Source organism: Stegostoma tigrinum, chromosome 29 (assembly GCF_030684315.1).
Source record: "Stegostoma tigrinum isolate sSteTig4 chromosome 29, sSteTig4.hap1, whole genome shotgun sequence".
Lineage (NCBI taxonomy): Eukaryota > Metazoa > Chordata > Chondrichthyes > Orectolobiformes > Stegostomatidae > Stegostoma > Stegostoma tigrinum.
The window spans coordinates 30,520,032-30,533,712 of NC_081382.1; the positions used below are offsets into that span (position 1 = coordinate 30,520,032).

Consider the following 13,681-nt stretch of genomic DNA (forward strand, 5'->3'; position numbering starts at 1 on the left):
TCGGTGTCCCAAGACCATGTCACATATTCTTCACTCCCATATGATCTTATCAAATGATCTATGAGTTTTTATTTATCTCTTCAAGTATTGTCCCAATATCTCTTGATCATGAATTCAGTTCTCTTATGAGGAAAGACAAGAACACAAAGATCACCAGGAGAAAGCTGCCAGTTTCATGCTGTCATTTTAACCTCCTTTTCACTGCTGTAACATTTTAACCTGTACTGCTGCTCCACCCAGCATTCTAATTTTTTTTTCTTCTGTCCCCAGTCTGATTAATTATATCATCACACCAAATTTTGAAATTTAACTATTACTGCCACTTCTGATTTCAGAGATCTGTAGAGATTTGTAGTCCATGGAACATAATCTTACAATATTTTAAAACAGAATTTGTTTGATTCAGACACTACGTACTTTGTTCTGTTGCTAAGGTGACCCACTCTTTTAAAAGTTAATTGATAATTCATTCCAGATATGTGATGTATCTCTTTGTAAATTTGTCCAAATTCAATACTCTGTTTACTGCTTTAAAAGTTGCTAAACATTTTTGTGTATATTGAAACCATTGACACTGTGTGCATACACTTTATCATTTCCCAGAATCCCTTTAAAATTTCAAGTAATAATCCCACTTAAATGTTTTAGAATACCAGGGCATGTGAGTCTTAATATAGTTTTTGTCATGATGTCTCAAGTGTACCCAGGTTCAGAGATTTTGAGATTTCTGACACTCACTACAATAAATATTTCCACAGCGCTTCCCCAACACTGAAATATGTTATTGATAAATGGCTTGATATGTTTAGGGTGCCTCATCTATCACTGTGTTGTGATGTTGAAATTCTGCCAACGGGATCGGCCTTCAGTGTCTCCACTGTCAAAAAAAGTAGACAAACAAACTCTACCCATTCCACATCAAGCAAAATGGGTCAATTAGTATTAATCTACTACAGATTCAAAAAGGGGGTCAGGCATAAACGCCCACACATAATTATATCATCCGTCTCTCCTCCTCCCTGAAGGAAGGAAAAGCTCTTTGTTACATTTGTCTTTCCTAAACTCCTCACATACAGGGAGTTGCAATTTCAGCATTCCAATTTTGCTGTCACTTGGATATTAATAATGAGTCAATCTTATCACCTGGAATTGAAGATTCACTCATGTTAAAACAGTATTCCGGAGTTCACTCTGGCCAGAAAGTGAAATTCCAAACATGCTAATTTCTGGGATTAAAATTTACCCTAGTCCAAACAATATATGGAGCCAATTCCAAAAAATCAATTTTTACCAAGCTTTACAAACCAAATTTTTGAATCAACATTTTGCAGATTTTTGCTTTACATGAGCACTGTTGGTTTCTTAAAAACCATACATGCTCCACATTGATACAAGCATTCAACACATTTTCAAATCACCATACATTCCTAAAATGCAAAGTAACCCCAGGGAACTACAGCTCCAGGGAATAAAACCAAGTAAATTGTACAAGATGATATTTAGCAACCAACAAACAAAGGTGCATTCAAACCAGACTGCAAAGTGTTAACACTTCTACAAGGTTCAGCGCACTTGCACAGCACAGAAACCTGGATTCCAGTTCTCTCCTCCTGTTATAACTGTCCCCCATCCTGTCAGGGGTCCTAATTGAGCTAACATGTCAGCTACAGACCTGAATCCAGGTTTTTGCATTCTACCCTGGAATACGGAAAGTCTCTGGAGCATCAGATCGCTTTTCCCTTCTTCTACACATTTTCCTGAATTGCATCCTCATTGCCACATATGTCATGAATCACAGCGTGTATCCAAGCAGTTCTTCTGGATTTGGTTAAATATAATTAAGACGAGACTCGACAACAGCAATTTGCTTAAATATGAGCCTTTATTGAGAATAATAAAATGAAAAAGAAAGGCACATTTATTAAGTAAATAAAAAGAATGAAAAGAGAGGAAAGAAACAATAAGCCTCATGCCCTTCTTGCTGTTGGGGATGCCTTGATCGACAGCCGGTCGAAGATGAAGTTGTTCCTGATAGATCAATTCTGAGCCGAGGTGAAGTCCAGTGACTTGGAATGAAAATGTCTCTCTTAAACAATGTAACAAACAGCAAGGCACAGAAAAACAGATTGATTGTGCTGGCTTTGGCACGTACAGTAATGTTCACAGGACTCATTCAATGTCATGCAGCTGTCGAATAGCATCAACAAGTTTAGGCCTTCATCCCATCCTATACAGCACTTCTTCCTTCTCTGAGTTTATCTTTGTATGTATTCTATGCACAGTTGAAGTGCTGGGTATTATACAGTTATACGATTCCCTGAGTTTGCTTCTGTTTCCTTTTAACAACACAGTGTTATCATCTCATAGGATCTAGAATCCCTGCATAATCTGGACACTTCTGCAGATAACCAGTTTCCCAGTGTTGAATCTATGAATAAAACTTTCTTGTTATGTGCCCAGGCTAGGCAATTCTCCACTTGCATGTCAGTTATGTTGCATTGTGTACCATCTTCATTCTCCCTTGTTTTGAGATATGTTTGTCCTGTGTTTTGGAGAACTTCAGCAAGTGATGGCCAGAACTCATCAGCTCAGTCTTGATCACATCTTTCTTCTTGATGTCTACATCTATTTATGAATCTCATAATTTTTTTGGTTTTTTTTTGGTAATCTGCTGAGTGTGTTATTACCAGGTTTGTAACAGAGGTTGATGTTGTACCCTGTATTTTTCCAGAAATCATTGCATTGTAGTTGGTACACTCGTCAATGACTTGTGCTAAATCATTTCTAATATTTTATGATCAGGTTCCGCAATTACACGGTCACTGAACAGACACATATGTACTCTTTGATACCAGGTGCCTGAGCAAGTCTTCTACCCTCTATGCTCAAATAATTGTGTCATAGAAGTGACACTTCACAGAAAGAGGCCTTTCAGCCCATCATGTCTGCATTGGTTTTCCATTAAGCATTATAACTTGGTGCCTTTCTCCTGCCTTTTCTTCTTACACTTGTTTCTATCAAATAAACATCTAATGCCCTACAGGATGTCTCCACCACTCTTTCAGGTCGTGCATTCCAGATCCTAACTGTTCCTTGTGTGAATAAATTTTTCTTGCATCAATTTTGCCACAATTGCACTTACTCATAATACTGTGTCCTCTTTTTCTTGACCCTTTTACAAGGGCGAACTGTTTCCCCTTACCTACTCTATCCGGACGTCATGTAATTTTGAAAACAGTCAGGTCTCCTCCGAGACATCTGCTCTCCAAGGAGAAGAATCTCCACCTCTCCAATCTGTCCTCAGAACTGAATCATCTTTAGAATAATTTTTGTACATCTCTTCTGTACTCTTCCAATGTATTCACATCCTTCCTTTAATGTTTCCCCAGAACCATATATTTCAGCTGAGGTCTAACAAGTGTTTTATTCAAGTTCAGCATTACCTCCTTCCTCTTGTACTCTTATACCCTTATTAATAAAGCCCAGGATTACATATGCTTTCTTAAATGCTTTCGCCACCTGTCCTATCACCTTCAGTGATCCATGTACATTTACACCCAGCTCTGTTTGAGCTTGCACCTCATTAAGTATAGTACCCCCTTTCTATATTGTCTGTCTATGTTCTGTATACCAAAATCTATAACTACATTTTTCTGTATTGAAAATCCTTTGCCACCTATCTTTCCACCCAAATTTACTTGCATTTGTGATAGACTTTTGGACTCAGGTGCAACTGGTTTGCCATTTTTCAAGACACACACCCCTAGCCCTTTTTGAAATGTACTGACCTTCAAGACTGTTTGTTTTCTTGGGTTGCAGTATTGTAGAACACAAACCTTTTCTTGCAATGCCTAATTAAATGATTCAAATATGCATTCATGGTCTTCTTGTATACATATGGAATATCTTTCCTTAAAGACACTCTTAACAATGACAGTTGCTGGTCCTCTTTGACCTTGTCAGGGCACATCCTGGAACTTGAAAAGAGAGCCAATAAAGTTGATTTGACCTACATTTACCAGTATTTTTTCCTTTTGAATAGGAGTCCTTCAAGACAAGCTGCTATCATCATTGACAGTATATTTCAGTTGTGCTGTGCTTTGGTTCTGCCCATTATTGCAATATCATGAACAATGCATATTCATCTAAGAATACTTTCTGCAATTATGTCTGTATGCTGTAAACACAGATCCTGGTTGCCAAGATAAACTAAAAGAGAGTCTTTGGAAGTAGCGTCTTCCAAATGATGTTGTGAAGGTGGTAATTTCTGAAGCTTCCTACGCCAAGTGAACTGACCAATTTGACATCCTCTTTGCAGTAAAAGTTAGCTTATGTGAATTTGGGAAATAATTCCTCTAATATTGGAATTTTGGATGAACATTTTTCTGTAGCAAAATTGAGTTGAATTGTGCATCTATATTAATACATACTTCATGGAACTGCAAAACTCATTGGGCTGATGTACAGCAGATGATGTACAGATAATGCCACGGCATCCATCTCACTCTTAAGCTTCTCCCATATGTGCACATTTTACTTTCTAGGAGAACTGATTTGCAGAATTATACCTTCATGTGCTAATTCAGAATTATCTTTGAATCTTCAGATGGCATAAAATTTGGATAGGTCTGTTCTAGATCATGGATTATGCTAGACCATCTTGATGTCTCTATGACTGATAATGTGGTTAGTTTTGGTGTCTTATTCCACAACAGGTATATTAGTGATCTCACGAAGGCTCATATGTTTTGAGCACTATATACCTGCTGTTGCAGATCCATTTGTTAAGATACTTGTGGAGTCCAAGCAGATATGCCATAGCTGTATTTCATCATCAACATATCAATACAAGAATCAGGTGACTCATTGTACATGGTTAATTTGGCCATTATAAATTGTACTGGGAGGCACAATTTACGTTTTCCAAGGATAGCTTAAACATTTGACTGTAAATTCCCAGAACTTCTCAGGCGGATCAGGTTTCCTGGCCGTTATGGGCAATTCAAACATAGAACATAGAACATTACAGCATAGCACAGGCCCTTTGTCCCTTGATGTTTTACCGACCTGTCATACCAATCTGAAGCCCATCTAACCTACACTATTCCATGTACGTCCATATGCTTGTCCAATGATGACTTAAATGTACTTAATGTTGGCAAATCTACTACAGTTGCAGGCAAAGCGTTCCATTCCCTTACTACTCTCTGAGTAAAGCAACTACCTCTGACATCTGTCCTATATCTTTCGCTCCTCAATTTAAAGCTACGTTCCCTCGTGCTCGCCATCACCATCCTAGGAAAAAGGCTCTCCCTATCCACTCTATCTAACCCTCTGATTATTTTATACGTCTCAATTAAGTCACCTCTCAACCTTCTTCTCTCTAATGAAAACAGCCTCAAGTCCTTCAGTCTTTCCGCGTAAGACCTTCCCTCCATATCAGGCAACATCCTAGTAAATCTCCTCTGCACCCTTTCCAAAGCTTCCACATCCTTCTTATAATGCGGTGACCAGAACTGTACGCAATACTCCAAGTGCGGCCGCAGGGTTTGTACAGCTGCAGCATAATCTCATGGTTCCGGAACTTGATCCCTGTATTAATAAAAGCTAAAACACTGTATGCCTTCTTAACAATCCTGTCAACCTGGGTGGCAACTTTCAAGGATCTGTGTACATGGACACTGAGATCTCTCTGCTCTACCAAGAGTCTTACCATTAGCCCAGTACTTTGCCTTCCGGTTACTCTACCAAAGTGCATCACCTCACACTTGTCCGCATTAAACTCCATTTGCCACCTCTCAGCCCAGCTCTGAGGCTTATCTATGTCTCTCTGTAACCTACAACATCCTTCGTCACTATCCACAACTCCACCGACTTTGGTGACGTCTGCAAATTTACTAACCCATCCTTCTACGCCCTCATCCAGGTCATTTATAAAAATGACAAACAGCAGTGGACCCAACACCGACCCTTGCGGTACACCACTTGTAACTGGTCTCCAGGATGAACATTTCCCATCAACCACCACCCTTTGTCTTCTTTCAGCAAGCCAATTTCTGATCCACACTGCTATATCTCCCACAATCCCATTCCTCCGCATTTTGTACAATAGCCTACTGTGGGGTACTTTATCGAACGCCTTGCTGAAATCCATATACACCACATCAACCAGTTTACTCTCATCGATCTGTTTGGTCACATTCTCAAAGAACTATCATTTACATTGATTAATGTGCCAAATGAATATTCAGCAGTACTCCAATCCACTGGAATTATGTTCATGGGCACAGTTTTGTTAGTCAAAAACAGGAAACCCATCTATATGTAGTGAGCTTGGCAGGATAGACTTTTTCTTCCAAGCTCCAGTGAGTACATATGTTTTACTAACTTGATACCTTTCGGGCAAAAAAAAATTGTTTTTGTTTGGGACTGGCTTCATTGCTGCGGATCACTCCAAGTAGTTGAATTGTTCCGTATCTCCTGTCCTTCATGGAAAAATTTGCAAAGAAAAATACCTTTGACAATAAGTCCATCATGAAGTGGTCAGCAGGTAGTGTCCTCAAGACCCTGCAGGAAATAGAGAGGGTGGATTCTATCAGGCTGTTCCCTGAGAAGACTGTCAAAGTCATTTGGCAGAATATCTAATCACCAGAACTTTTCAACAGGCACCAAGACATTGATTGGCTGGTGGTGAGAAGAGATCTTTCTTGTACACCCTGACTCTTAGTGCCACTGCACACTACCCTTTACGTGGCTACAGGGCGGGGGGTAGAGACTGTGAAACACCACCTGCTGGGATGTGCATTTGCAACAGAAGTCTTGAGAAATATACAGTGGCATTTGTCGAGGTTTATCCCGAGCAGCTCCCTTATCTGTGGTCTACAGTTTGTTAACCTGGGACGCATGCTGAGGCAAACATTGACTGCACCTGGAGAACTGTCAACTCAGTGAAAGACTCTCTTTGTTCTGCCTGAAATTTATTGGTCTTCCAGGACATTGAGTTGACCTCAACCAAGTACTGCAGATTGGCACATTCTAATGTCCAGGACTATATGCTCAGGGACGCAGTACAGCTTGGGACATCTGCTGCCAAGGTGCAGTGGGGAAAGACCATTGTCAAAGCTCTTACAGCCACAATTAAATGGGAGTCTGTTAGGACATTGGACCACCCTCTCTGCCCCGGTGCCTCAAATATATGTAAATATAATCTGTACAAGTAAGAAATGCCTTTGGTTTGTTTGTTGGATTGAGCGAAACTCCAATATTTGTCTGTTTATTCTATGCTACTGTACAGAACAGAACTGCTTTGGGGAGTATGTATGCATAAAAAGATATTTTTATGGATGAAGTATATTTATGAAATAAAAACGTTTTCTTAGCTTCTTGATGTAGTTCAGTTCATCAGAAGTCTTGGTTGTATGTACTCTTTTTTTGTTGTTATTAAAAACTTTTAGTGTTGGGGATAGAACCTTTCTGAACCAGCAAACATTTCCAAGTGAGGCAGCACATTGCCTGATGCCAGCAAATGTGACTAGGACTGGCAAGCAGATCTTAACCCAAGAAAGAGCACAACTTAAAAGGCCATATCTTGTTGTTGTGTCCTTCTCCTATGGAAACTTTGGCGAAAAGCTATCACATGAACACATTCTCATTGTTGTAGTGAAAAGTAAGTGACTTGTTAGTGTGTGTGCTGCTGAGTGTTACAGTTCCATTTATGTTTTAAGTGTGAACCCTGGCATATGTGTGAGAAGTATGGCCTCAGCTGTGCTGCACTGACAGCTGCGATGAAGTGACAGACATTGATTTTACATGAAGCATCTGATGAAGACGCCTGGCACTCATTTTTGTGTGTGAATATTGTCTGCTGTGGCAACTTTACAATGCTAGCTCACACGCATAAAATGATAGAATCCTAGAATGATAGAATTCCTACAATGTGGAAGGAGGCTGTTTGGCCCATTGAACCCACACTGGCCTTCTGAAGAGCATCCCACACAGACCCACCCCTTACTATTTCTGTAACCCTGCATTTCACATGGCTAATCCACCTGCACAACCATGGACATTATGGGCAATTTGGCATGGCCAATCCATCTAACCTGCTCATTTTTGGACTGTGGGAGGAAACTGAAGCACCTGGAGGAATCCCACGCAGATAACATGCAAACTCCACACAGACAGTCACCTGAAGGTGGCATCAAACTTGGGTCCCTAGCACTGTGACAGAGCTAACCACTGAGCCACTGTGGTGCCCCAAACTGCTACAAGCAAGAAGCATTGTGTACATATTAGAACATAACTTGCTGGGGTGCATTGAATTATCCATCTTTTCATAGTTCTGGAGCCAGCTTCTTTAGAGTGCCCATGTGTACTTACCTCTGCAGCCACCTCTGCCCAAGCTGCCTTTGTCAGGAGGGATGGCCTTCCTGTTGGCATTCATAAAGAAAAGAATTTCCTTTGTCTGCTGGAGAACCTGTAGGGAGACATCACCAAAGCACCGTGACACATCTTGCATGGTTTCAGAATATCTCCAGCAATTGGTCAGTGTGGTGAGCACAGATTGATGGTCTTGGGTTGCAGAGAGTGAAGTGCATTCTGGGTGGCTTTTAAATACGGCACCTAAAAGTTGAACCAAGAAGATCCTGCCCATCTGCCATTAAAATTTGTTGTTTTACCCATCCATGAAAATGCAATGAGCTGAGAAAAACATATTGCATGGGATAACACACCCAGTCCCAAGCTGAAGCCTCTCTCACTTTTCCGCCTGTCTCTACAGTTAAACTAAATTCCACTGTACATATCACATTCACAATGTAAAGCCTAGTCACCTTTTTTATTGAAGACTCTTTCATTCTGAATCTTCATCCCAATCAGACTTTCTGTGAACCTCAAGTATGCATTTGTGTTCACGCACATCTCTCATATAGTCCCTGTTGTTGGGACCACTATGCAGCACGTGGTTTTTGTTTGGTTGCATCTTATTGAAGCCTCTGTTTATGTCTCTGGAACAAGATTACTTACAAAGGTGAACACAATGTTCTTTTACACCACATGACTTGCAAAGACCTTGGAATGCAGGACAACTTCTTGTCATGTGCAATAGACCATATTTCCCAAACAAATTGCTTGATTTCTGTCACCTGGCTGCACCTAATGCTTGCAGGTGTTATTGTTTGGCTACAATTGTTTCAAATCATCTACTATCTTCGCTAAGAGATCATTTTTGAAAGCTATTATCTACTAAGACAACTTGGTTTCCAAGAAATCACAGCCCTTGCCCTTGTCACAACACACACTGATAAGCTGATCAGTTGATTTTTGAGGCTGTTGTCTGGGAGACATCAGCTCCAAATGGTAAATCCCAAAGTTACCTTTTACATGAAGTTGATCCTCCAGTATGGTCTATAGATTATTAAGATCTTTCTGATGTTAATGAGTAAAGCTTAAAGTATTAATGTATGCAACTCCTTGTTTGAAATGGATATTTTTATGTTCATGGATTACTTATCAGGGTCTACATCAGGTAAACCTAATAAACAAAGCTCCATCCTTTCTTTAAAATGCCTAATTTGGGTAGGACATCTCTTGCCTTCCAGTTCATTCTGGGCAATTTGATAGTCATCTTCCTGGTGCTTCTATCATTTATAAATATTGCCAATGAGCAGAGGATGTATAGACTTGCTACTCCATGTGGAGATTCAGCAGTACAACTGCTGGCTTTTTTGTTTACTTTTGTAGCTCCAAGATCATGCATCAGTATTTCTCTATTCCACTGGCATCAGATCTTTACAAGCATGAAGGGAAATTAAGGTTAAATTAGGAAAACAGAGTATTTACACAGAAGAACTTTGAGGAAATGTTGAGGAAATCCTTTGGTGAGACTGTCTTTTCCTTTCTCCATGAGACCTCTTTCTCACAAAAGACACTCTTTCATCTTGACAATGCAAGCCTTCCTGTTCTTCACCATCTGCCACTAAATACTATGTTATACTTCTTCACTTTTTGTTGCTGTGAATGAGGTTTTTCCTGTTTTCCACATTGTTTCCTTTAAAACAGAAATGGCAGAAATGAACCCAAGAACCTTTTAACAACCCTGAGGCTTCCACAACCCATTTTGAAACTGACTGCTGCTCACAAGAACCACCAATCTGACCCATCCACAAATCTTATACTTGCTGTCAACCAGCATTGTTTGTATAGTGATTTTGCCTCCATGGATTTCAGTGTACACTCAACTTCTGTACCAGTTCCAAGTCTTGGCAGAGGCTTTTCCTAGGATCTTCAATTTCAAATTTACATCACTGTTTTCATATTGTCTAAGTAAGCCCAACACTAAGCACCATTTTAAGGTTTTGTTTTTACACACACATATTTACCATTCTTATCCCAGGACTAGCAAATACTTTTAGGTTCTGTTTATTTGAAGCTCTGGTCCAGGATTACACAGCAGGCAGTTTTGTGACAAAAGCTCATAATTGTTTCAGGAAAACGTAGCTTATCCCCTTTATTACATGCTGCAAGTCAGACCGGCAACAACTGCTAATCACGTTCTACATCCTGGTTACATGCCTAGAAGCATGTTACTAAAGTGCTATCGTAACAAATGCTGTGACTTGGCACTCTCCATTCACAGGACTTTTGTCTCAATCTGCAGTCAGAATGAATGCAGCAGGTGCATAATTTCAGGCTGACATGCTAGTTTACCAGCACTGTCCCATCCCCAGGCCGTTTTTCTGAGGCTGGTTTAGAGCAGAACAGTTGCCTACCTGCAAGTAGCAGGTAGTATGTAAAGTAAATTAAGGACTGTGTTTAGAGGACAGCTGCAGGCTCAACCAAGTCCTATTCCAGTTTGTTTTCTGCCTTATGGTAAGTCACATCTGACAAGCTGACATCTAGGCAGGGATCTGTCTGCAAAAATAGTCAAATTTCATTCTATGCAAGAAACCATCTGAAAGTCCACCTTTCTCCTGCCTGAGCAACTGCCCAATTCTATATTGGAGCCTTTATCTAAATTGCATCACTTTGTATAATTAAAAATGTTTTTTTGTCTTTCATATCTGCGTATGACATCAAGAAATGCAATATGCAAAGCTTGTCTGTTGTAAACTTGAATTGTGAAAGTAGAAGCTTAGGGCTAAAGAAAACTAGTAAAAGCTCTGGCCTGATTACACTTCAACACTTTTCCATTTATAGATCATGCCTCACTGACTATGCAGCAGATAGTGACCAAGAGGAGACAGCTGAAGCTGAATCACAGGACACGAACGGGACTCCCTCCAGCAAAGAACAAAACTGGTCACCCCTCTGCTTGAAGCAAGTCTTTCCTAAGTATTCTCGACAATTCAGTTACTTGCTGATTGTGGACCGTATTGCTCTACTATTTATCAGATTCCTGGGCATTAAAGGAAGTATGAAACTTGGTCCAACAGGGTTTCGGACTTTTATCAGGTCAGTGAATTCAAACTAGTACAGTCTTTAGCATCAAATTTGGTTTCCTGAGATGTATATCAGACATAAAAAGAGGACTTTTGTTTGCTTGCAAAATATTTATCAGCCATTTTCTGTTGCTGATTTTCAATATTTTCACAATCTTTCAGATGCTCTGGGAAAATAAAATTTCCATGCAACAAAATGCAGCAGCAAGGAAGTGAAATATGATTTATAGTATATCATTGTGTCAAACATGCATAGCAATTGATTTGAATAGGATTCCAGATTTTCTATCTGTACCACTGTCAAGTTTAATTCAAATCTAACAAAACCATAACCAGCAAATAGTCTTCAATTTTTTGGATAGAATATGCATAAAAACACACCACATTTTCACTTCTATTCAAAAATAAACAATTTCATCTTCATGGTGTAACAATGTTTCTTCAGGCAGTATCATATAAGAGCCTGAATAATTTGTTTGTGTTTTACTCTAACAGTGAATGCATTTTAAACATTAATTCTATTTTGCAGAATTTTAAGCCAAGCATTCTTGAAAAAAAACAATTGTTTGTAACTGGTGCAGATATCACATTTATGTGGCAATATTTAATACTTAAAATTTAAATTTGATCCCATTATAACTTATCAATTTCATGCTAATTAAAACAATTGCTCATGAAAAGGGCTGCACAACAATTTGCCTTTATATAAGAGCAAAATTATGTGACTTCTGGAAGTTAAAATAAAAACGGAAAATGCAGAAATCATAGACAAACAGTGTCTTAAGGGAGAGAAACCATGTTAAGGTTTTAGGCCAATGCTCCATTGGAAGTGGAGAAAGTGAGATCTGACAGTTTATAAAAAGTAATCAGGTAGTGCAAGCTTAGGGAATAGAACTTCGTCTTTCTAAAAGATACTTTTTAACCACCCAGTCTCAACCCTGAGTCAACAACTTCAGGTCATAATTATTTTTCCTATTTTCTCATACACATGCTGATAATTGGATAATTTGGGGGAGGCCACCGCATTGGTGATATTACCACTACAGTATTAATCCAGAGACCTTGATAATGTTCTAAGAACCGGGGTTCAAATCCCATCATGGAAGATGGTGGAATTTGAATTCAATAAAAATCTGGAATTAAAGTGTCTAATGATGACCCCATTGTCAATTGTGGGAAAACCCACCTGGTTCACTGATGTCCTCTAGGAAGGAAACTGCCATCCTTACCTGGTCTAGTGCTTATGTGACTCCAGACTCACAGCAATGTTGTTGATGCTTAACTGCCCTTTGGGCGTTAGAGATGCGTAATAACTGCAGGCCAAGCCAGTGATGCCCACATTCCCATGAATGAGTTAGAAAATGTTTCAGCTGTTGCTGATTACACCTTCTCTAGACCCATCTTTTGTTTCTTTATTGTCTCACTTACTACTCCTATTGGTGGACTAGTGTTCTTTAGAGAAGAAAATTGACTATGCTGATCTGGTCAGACTCAAATATATTTTCAGTGCCATGCACACATCAAACCATAAAGTCACCCAGCAAGCCATTCACTTGTGTCAAAACATTCTCTGATAACTAGTAATGGACAATAAATTCTGACTTTACCAGTGGTACCTATATTTTGGTATGAATAAAAATATTGACAACACTAATGCAAATGTTCATGGTGCTAAAGATCATTCTGCAACTTAAGTTATTTTCTCTATGTTTCTTAACCATCTCCAGTCACAGACAACTGTCTATTCCATCAAGCCTGTTTTTTCCGTACTCCCCCAAATTCCTTTGCTGCACTGTTGGACTTCCATCATCAGCTGTCTAGAACAAAACCTGTAGTATTCACTCCTTAAACTTCTCCCCCTTCAAGTTCCATTATTGTCTGATTATGCACCTGTGCAGTTCCATTAAATGTTTTACCAAAAGAAAACATAAATAGGGTATTAGCAGAACAGAAAAGCTTTAAATTGATTTAAATGGAATGATTTAAATATGTCATTTTCATTAACAGATGAGAATGAATACTCATTCATTTTAATCTATTTCACTGTTCTTATGTAAGTAAGAGAAGCTCCATTCACACTTTGTTCACCATCTTCTCTTATAAGGGAGTTGCCCTTGCCGAGTCAAACCTGGATTATGTAAAATTTACTATACCTTGATAAAACATACTTTACATTGGTGTCATTGTTTACATTTGTTATTTTTAAGACACACTTTTTGATGGGTTTTGAATACTTTTTGTCATAT

At 39.2% G+C, this 13,681-nt stretch overlaps 1 protein-coding gene across 1 annotated transcript in view; it reads left to right on the forward strand.

The window, feature by feature from the left end:
* Positions 1–13,681, forward strand: part of ttll11 (tubulin tyrosine ligase-like family, member 11) — a 165,821-nt gene that overhangs the window by 132,536 nt on the left and 19,604 nt on the right. Inside the window, exon 8 of the mRNA XM_059638280.1 lies at positions 11,194–11,448. Coding sequence (XP_059494263.1) covers positions 11,194–11,448 — 255 coding nt within the window. The remainder of the gene's footprint in view (positions 1–11,193; positions 11,449–13,681) is intronic.